Genomic DNA, 9305 nt, shown 5'->3' with positions numbered 1-9305 from the left:
ATTTAATTATTTACTTGGATCTTAGGTATTTGCTTTCAGAAATAATAAACTTCTTATTTCTCCCAACTCTAATTCTTTTCAAATTGTCTTTACGCTTCCCCTATATTCACTGCAACTCAAAATTAAGCTAGCTTAGTCTTCAATACACAAGTATAAGCACTATGTCAATCTTGACTAAAGTTCTAAGCTTCTGACACCCCTGATGTGGTAAATAATTTTTTTTTACACAAATGGATATTTAAACGAGTTTGGACAATTAAGGAATAGTGAGTAAAGTTTTAATATTCAAGTTCAAATAAGAAACTTTAAAAATAATCGGATAATAATAAAGTTTGAACACCGTACATATTAATAGAGTTAGGGATAGGGTATTTCAAAATTACCGAGTACCCTGTTGACAACCCTAACTAAAAGTGTATTCTAAAAGTGAGAATACTGACAGCAGGTCTTTAGCTTGCCCTAGATAATATTATTTATCATTGAAATCGTTTTAAAGATGTTTCACGCTGAAAAGTAAAAATCTTAATTATAGAAAGCCTCACCACAGCATAATCTAAAACTAAGAATTGCCAAAATGCAAATTACAACTTCGACTGTGCACCACAACGCAAGACTGCGTTCATACAATCTCTCAAACTTGTAGAGGTAGCAGATAAACCAACATGAGGACCTTTTAACACCTCATTTTTCTTCTATAATTCAATAATTCTTGTTGGAAAGACCAGCAAGCACTTGAGCTCTACACAGTGCTGATGTCCACCCGGCTTTTGTGCAGCTGAAAGGCAGGGGTGATCCAGCTTCCGCAACTGCATTGGATGCCCGACCAATTGAAATAACCCAACCGAGCTTCACAATGAGCACATGACAACTTCCCCTCTATTGCACCTTCCTCAACTGAGTGACATGGAAATTCATCAATTAAAGTGAAGTTAGGTGGAAAACAAATTACATATCTTGGACAAAACGAGGTGAAGTATGGTCAACACCAAGTATCGGCTTGGCAAATGATGAAAACTCCAAAGCAATAGATCATATATGCTTTGGGAACAAACATGATAAACTCAAAATAGAATATTTCTGGGAAAATGTTTTCTCACCTGCTGTCATCCACCGCAAGGGCTCAACAAATATTGATGAACACTCGGTTTGAACAGACTTGTTGAAAGGGTTACCACTTCTCCGTTTATTCCACTCAAAAGATGTCTCACCCTCACCTGGAATATGATCAACAACATTCTCCTGCAATGCCACAACTCTTCGGCATTTCTTGCAGCGGTATGCAGTACGATTAGTTCCTTCTTTTGGAGGTGCTTCCATAACAGAGGAACTTTCAGTAGGCAAGCCAGGATCAGCACCTAATTTAGAACTGTCTATTTTCTCTCCACGGTTATAACAATCACCTGACAGTATGATACACATGCACCTATCTCAAAGATGATACTCATGAAAAAGGAATTTCTATTTGCTTTCAGTTTTCAGTCTAATTGCTGACAATGAACAAAAAAGAAAGGTTAAAAAAAATAAAGAAAACAGAATGTCAAAGAAAGCTCCATGCTCGAGAAAGTACTAAAGGTTCCTAGACTGTTGACACCCACTAAGCGGATCATGAGTGTTACCAAGCTTGTGAATTTTTTTAACAATATTTAATATTTAATTCATATATAAATAAAATATTAAATTTATTACATATTTTTAGATTTTACTAGAACTTTGAGTTTGAGGTCAAGCACGAGCTTGACTTGAGTTTTTAGCTCCAAACTGAAGTTAATGACAATCATGCCCAACCGGATCAAGCTTGAGTAGCTCGATTATTTTTCAAATTAAGCTCGTGTACAAAATAATAATAATAATAAAGCTCAGTCAAGCTTCTCAAGTTTTTTAATTGAGCTGAGCTTAAGCACGGCACTGTATTTAAAAAGAAGAAATGGGTACTAGTTTCTAAAAAATAAAAAGGGTAACCTTTTTTCTAAGTGCAAGTAATGAAACTTACAAGAAAGGGACTCAAGCAGTCCCTCATTTCTGAAAAAAGTGAAGGACAAACCATTCTTTATTTTTATGTAAATTCAGAAACTGAGTTGGTGTCAATTGACTAGTGATACTAAACTTAATCAGTCCCTTTATATATTAGTATGGTATCATCCTAAAAATCAGACATAAAATACTAAACATTGAAGCATACAAGGGAAAAACAGTAAAAGCTGACTTATGCCAGCCCAAAAGAATATCTATAAAAGCAAATTAGAGACTGATAATTTCATTCAACATTGTATTTACTAACACTTTTAGTCCATTTGCATAGATGATGACCGATCCAGATCTTGAGGCACTAATAGCATAGAGTAAATGGAATTCTATAATTCATCATACCTTGCCCTGAAGGGACAGATATATAAGGATTGGAGACTACTAGTATGGAAAAACCAAAACAATACCACAGCCACTTATATAATAATAATAATAGCCCAAACAAACAAACAAGCATAACCAAGAACATCCAATAACCCCAAAATGCACCAAAAGCAGAACTGAATATTCAAGTGCTTACATATGATAACGGATTAATGATTATTAAACAAAATAATTGAAATTTATAATTAACTAACCAGTCTCAACCAATATGTAGGTTCCTACGACTCTAACTATTCTAGAAAGAAAGAACTTGAAAATAATCTGGAGTAAACAAATTATCGACACCTCTCTCATATGAGATAACAGAATCTGATAAACTGAACTGGACACCTCAACCATCTTACCATCTCCTACAAGCCTGACATGGACTACTTATACACCAGTCATATATAATATATACCGCATTCAAGTTGTCACTTTTCCCCACCATTAACACTCTGATAACTTTAGTACACATAATGAACAATATAATCAAAAGCACAGCATCCACTGCCAGAGTGGTGCAGAAGATTAAGAAAATGTGTTGATTCTTAATGGTTGAAAGCAACTCTGTGCTTTCCAAGATAGAAAAATAGAATGGTTCTTGTCTAGAGCTAAGTACAACTGGAAACTTTCTTTCTTTTTCTCCCTCCCTCATTTTCTCTTGGATGAATGGATTGATAAATAGCTTGACGGATTGGCAAATAAACTAGCTACATTGGGTTCAATTTAATTTAAGATGGTTTTTGATTAAACTTGACCATAATTGCCAACAGAACCAAAGGATGGAACTCAAAAGCAAAACAAAAAAGGAAAAAGTTCATCTTCTTCAGGTCAATTTTTCGTTCACAAGAAACAAAGCAAAACCAAGACACTTCAAGGGGGCACTAACAGAACACCAATGAAGGTGATTGGAGATTTATTAAGATATGCTTAGTATGCTTATGGCCTAGCATGGTTGATATTTTCATCTTTGAAAAATAAAGGAAATCCGAAGAAATAACTCTGGTCCAAAGGGCAGAGCAACAACTAAGGTGCAATTTCAACACTAAAAAGGATAGAGATGATGACAGGTATATTCTGTTAATTAAATTCATTGTGTCCATTCCCAAACCCCATTTCTATGTCCATAATTGCATGTCAAGCATTGAAATGAACCATTGTCATTTGAAAAATAAAACTTTAGCCATCAAGTTGCCAAGTTTTTGACAATTAGCCTCGCCCTCCCACAATCTGAAGACCTATTTTAAATACAAAAAGTTAAAAAACAATAATAAATGCAGTGGACTATCACATTTTACATATTTTCCCTCAATGAGGAATGACTGCGTTATATCAAGGGATATAAAAGTAAAAGTAAAAATAGGTGACTCCTGATATTGTAGTGGACAAACTTTGGGAAACAGCAAAACAGAAGACCAAAGAAAATGGTATGTTTTTGTTTAGATAATCAGACATCTCATTAGCTTATACTTAAGAAATGGAAAAGAACAAATTTTTATATGCATGTGCAGTGATGGATGGATTCTGGTTTATGAGAGTTAACATAAATCCTACCTAAATGTTTTGAGACAGGATGAACTGACTGTAAGAGGCCTGTCAAGTCAATTCTCAGGCATACCAGACCCACTTCTGGACCATATAGGGGAACAATGTATCGATACGGTTGTTAAGCCCATTTAGGGAAGTATACTTTTCTCAGATCTGCAAACATTCACATCACTGTCAGCATATTCCTTCCTAAGTAGGAAAAAGTTAACCATGGCCCTATCATCATGAACATTTTAGATGAACAAAGCACAAAAAAGGTTGTTAAGCCGACTTCAGGGAAGTATACTTTTCTCAGATCTGCAAACATCCACATATTGTCAGCATATTGTTTCCTAAATTAGATGGGAATGTTAAGGGTGACCCCAAAATAACTATTTCCCACTCATGACTCACCAAATTTATTTGGTTCAGTTATATCTCCATGAACCCTTTCAACAGACATCCAACTTCATTCAGAATAAGAATCCAACCACCATTGCACCTATTTCTGTTCTTCAATCACCTATTCCGAGTTCTCTATATGAGCTTCATATTTTAAACTATTGTGAGGTGCAGCATCCAAACTAAGAAATAATTTGCAAACTAAGTTTTCTGCCCTCCAACTACAAGATCAGATTATGCTTTTTTCTTCTGAACCTTCTGCCATGAAGGGTTTTCATGCTTCCTACATCCTAATTGAGAAAGTATATGGTTAACTGATCCTACAAAAACACACACCTTGAACTTCTCAAGACCTTTAAAATATCCTACTTTTCATCAGACCACTTAACCATAGCACATAGTAGCTCAGAAGCTAAAGCCTTCGATAGGGATGTAATCCTTCTTCCCTAAGAGGTAAGACATTTTACTTCCACCGTTTACAATATTTCTGAGCCCTCTACAACCAAAAATGCTTTAACATACGCTTCATGGGTCATTAACTTATTATTTAGATAGTAAATGCCTTAATTTAGGTGAGACAGCCACAGTTGAGGGTTGGATCATGGCCAGTCTTACCACAAATATGCAAAACCAGTTTGACTATGACTTTCCATTGTTACTCAGCCTTCAATAGTTCTTTTATACAGCCATCACCACCCCAGAATCTGCTAAAGTTGATGGCTTTCTTCTCTTAATGTTTCTCAACTCAAGATGCTAGAATAGACCAAAAAACCAGAGCAACAAAGTTTAAAATAAAAAATCATATCTATCCTATAACTTCAAGAAATGTTAGGAAAGGTCAAGCAAAATGAAATAAAAAGGTTAAGAGGGGAGAGAGAGAGGGAATGTACCCAACACTTTTAGGCGAAATCGCTTGTATACTGGGCTACTGTGATCAACCTTGTGACCCATTTCTTCAAACATTTTCAACTGCAATGCAAAGAAAATTGGAACTTTTGAGAAAAGTCAGAATCTAGAACCATATAGCCACAACGAAATACCTGAAAAACTATATCACTTAATTTTTACAGTATTCCTTTGCATTACCTGCTCTAAAAACCCATCATTGGGGCAAACAAACTCACAGGTTTGTCTTAGAGATTCAAGGGCATCTGCAACAATGAAAATGCAAGAGGGGAAAAGAAACAAGAGGATAATGTATAAGTTCAATATAAATATAAGTAAACAAATACATACATACATATATATATAATGCATCCTAACATCCAAAAATAAAAAAGTGATAAAAAAGCTGCCAGCATGTACCAAATTTGGACCCACATTACTCCCAAAAAAACAGCAGATTTGTTCAAACCTTCTTGAGATAGTTGCTCAGTTCTCATCAAATAAGCTGTAATAATAGCCGCACTGCACGAACACATGCAAAGAACAGTGCAAATCCTTAGGGCTTAACAATTCAGAAAACTGGAAAAGCTATTACAGTGTAAGCTTGTTCTGGAAATTTTCTGATAAACGTTGGCAAGGTGACATAAACCAACTTTTTGCTTCTAGTAAAAAATATTTGACAGTAATATATAAGATGCACTTTTGCCCACAGGAAGTAGCCTTTATGCAACTTCTGCAACCATTTGAACAAAATAATGATGCCATATTATGGTTTTCTAAACTTGCATGATGTGAAAGAGTGGAAGGAAAAACCATAGCATTGATTTATGTTTATGTTAAAAATCAAAATTTTAACAGCTAAGTTATTGGTGAATTTTAAAAAGATTATATGCGGAAAAAGAAAAACAGAAGCAAAAACTAACACAAACACAGACCATCAAAACTTGTACACTTTTAGTTTACAGAATCCAAAAAATCAAGAACAAAATAAAAGAAAATTCCTGGTGGTCATTGAGCAGAACAGAAAAGTTATTTACCAAAGTTCTCTGCAGTCATCTGTTCTCAAACTAGTATTCCAAGTAAATTAGCCTAATTGGAAATAGTATCAGAAGATGATATTAAGAGCCTGAGGAGAAAAAGGAAGGATCATACCTTCTTGACACTCCAGCAAAGCAATGCACCAAAACAGATCCCTCTTTTCTGCTTTGATCAATAAAATCAAAACATGCATCTAGGTAATCCAACAAATTCTCACTCTCCATATCTCTAATTGGCACTGCCATTCTCACCAGCTTTAAATCCTTTCCTGCATATTCCAACAAGTACAACAGCTTCTGGGGTGACAAAGAACTCTTAGAAGCATCATCTACATGATCCCCAGAAGCTGCAGCACCACCAGACCCTCCTACAAAAACCTTTTTAATTTCCTTGGTAGGGATTGTGAGACCACTGCGCCATTCAGAGAAAAATGATATTGATGCAGAGCTCAAAACTGATAGAATGTGTGTGATCTCTGCGCTATCATTTTGCAGAACTTGAGCAGCATCCCCTATGTTTCCAATAAATAGATTCTCACGGACAAGATGCATGACAACACACAAACACAAACAATGCTTTGTATTAAAATCTAAGCCTTTTTTTGTTTCACTTCCTGCAAAAATCAGCAATTCATTAATGTACTAGCGACTGCCTACCTATTAAGCTTCATCTAGAAATCAAAATTTCTTGAAAAGCAACAATTGTGTATTTGGTAACTGAAGAAGATAATAAGGAAAAACAAATCAGGTAACACAAGATTTCTTCTATAAAGCTTGCTTAAGAACTGAGCTAAATTGGTCGCTTCAAGATCCATCTCAACGCTAAGGAGATGATGTAAGAGAAATGAATGCTAAGGTGATACTTTGATAAAAGGAAAATCATGTAATCGAATTGTTCCAACTAAAATTTTTAAGATACTAAAATCACACTACGAAAAATGTTAGAAATGCCATTGAAATTAAATGCCAAAAAATATGTAATTCCAATATCCCTATGATAAATACTGACAAACTAAAAACTGTTTGATTGAGGTTTTTGCAAAGGAGATAAGTGATTTTGTACGGAAATTTCACATCTATTAAGGGCAAAGAAGAGAATGACATAAGAGAAAGGGTAACCTACCCAAATGATGAGAAAAAAAAATTAAAAAAGCATTACCTGAATGCATTAATAATATTTTAACTACACTGAATTTTATTTAAAATATTCTATCAAGAGTAACCTTCAAACTGAGAAACTATACGCATGGAAAAATAACTTATCCTCTATCAAACAACACCATTTTCAACATTCAAAACCAACAAAAATAAATACTACTCTTTACCGAACTAAGCTGACTAAAGCACTTGTTTTGCACCAACATACAATTGATTCAAAGTTCCTTTTTCCTTCAATTTTCCTTTACTTTCTCGGTAACCTAACAGGAACTGAACCGATTGTCCACTAAAAAAAAAGTGCAGCTTCTTTTGAAACAAAAATGAAAAAAAAAATATTTCTTGTAAATCGAATGTCGTACAGTAAATCGAATGCCTTTTTCTTCATCAAAATTAGGAAAAGGAATCTAACCTGAAAAAACAAAAGAATATTCCGGCAAGAGAATCTATTTAGCTTTTTCTACTTTCTTGTTGTCTTCAGTTTTGAATTGAAACAATGCGAGACAGAGTGCTTCTAAATATTATTGGAGAAGGGGAATGACGCGTGCGGATAGCTAAGGACGTATGTAGGACCCATTAAAGCTTTCCGTTGGAGGCCTTCTTCATCTTCTTCTTCTTCTTCTTTTTTTTTTTTTTTTTTTTTTGTTTTTAAGACATTATTTGAGGAAAATTAATAATAAGGCTCTTGTAAGACCCAAAAACTTTTTCCAAAAAATTTTCAGCCTTCTTTTATTTCGTAGAGGAAAAATTTTTATAAATATAAAATATTTTATGAGTTAATAAAAAAATTAGGTAACTTAATGTAAAATGTTTTACATATGAGAGGGATGTAAAACATTTTTCCTTTGTATATTTTTTTAAGAACAATTATACATCCTAAAATCGATCTAGTGCTTATTTGGTTTGACTTTTTTTTCAATTTATCTATTTCTTAAAAGTAAAAGTCATGTCAAATATAAATTTTGATAAACTCTTAAAAAAAGTAATTTTTTTAAAAATAAAATTTTTAAAAAAAAGTGCTTCAGGAAAAGCTCTTGTGAAGAGTTTTTTTTTCTCTTTTTTTAAAAATACTAGAAATTTTTTATTTTTATTTTAAAAATATTCTCATCTATTAAAAATAATTATAATATTATCCTCTAAAAAAATACCTTTTTATAATAATTTTAACTAACATTATAACTTATAAAAAAAAACTTATAAAAAAAAATTTACCAAACAATTTTAACTTAATTTTAAAAGCTATTATTTTTTATAAGAGCTTTATAATAGCTTTTAAATTAAAAAAAAGTCAAACCAATCAGACTCCTACTTGAAAAAATATAAATATTCCTTTTTCTCTTGTGAAATCCATCTCGAAAAGCTATAAAGCATCATTATTTTCTTTTTTATTAGTGAATTTATTTATTATTTTTTTCTCCGCAAGTGGATTAAGTCTTTGCTTGGTAAAGTTTATAGAAAAATGAAAAGATGAAAAATGAGAGGAGGAAAAAAGTGAAAAGATGAAAAAGATTTTTTTTTTTCATTGATATGCTTGGTAAGAAAGATGAAAAAGTGGATGATAAAATTGTTTTTATTTAGATATAATGTTCAAATAAGCTCTTAAGCTATTCAAGAATATTTAAATAAGTTTTTTTTAGTACGTTTAATTAAATTTCATACTTTTATTTTGAGTCAAATAAATCTTTGTGACTAATGATTGACTAATTACCATTAACAAAAATGTTACTTATCATTTTATATCCATATAGCATTGACATGACATTAATGTGGATAGTGAAAAATATCACATTATCATATTACCACGTCTAATTAATATGTCGTGTTATTATCAATTATGATATTTCAGCATATAATTAATTATGATATTTTAACATGTCATATCAATATTACGCAACATAGAATAACAAA

The 9305-nt window shown here is 32.7% G+C and overlaps 1 protein-coding gene across 1 annotated transcript; it reads right to left on the bottom strand.

The window, feature by feature from the left end:
* Positions 1-448: 448 nt before the first annotated feature.
* Positions 449-8052, bottom strand: LOC18598662 (uncharacterized). Its single transcript, XM_007028262.3, has 7 exons — positions 7810-8052; positions 6358-6856; positions 5675-5727; positions 5407-5471; positions 5211-5289; positions 1098-1400; positions 449-894 (listed from the first exon to the last, which is right to left on the bottom strand). Exons 2-7 carry the CDS (start codon positions 6792-6794, stop codon positions 740-742), a joined length of 1092 nt encoding a protein of 363 aa, XP_007028324.1. The 5' UTR covers positions 6795-6856; positions 7810-8052; the 3' UTR covers positions 449-739.
* Between the last annotated feature and the right edge of the window lie 1253 nt (positions 8053-9305).

The sequence above is a fragment of the Theobroma cacao genome, chromosome 5 (genome assembly GCF_053813885.1).
Source record: "Theobroma cacao isolate CCN51 chromosome 5, ASM5381388v1, whole genome shotgun sequence".
NCBI lineage: Eukaryota > Viridiplantae > Streptophyta > Magnoliopsida > Malvales > Malvaceae > Theobroma > Theobroma cacao.
The sequence above is the reverse complement of the archived record's forward strand: the minus strand, read 5'-3'. Positions and strand labels throughout refer to the sequence as shown.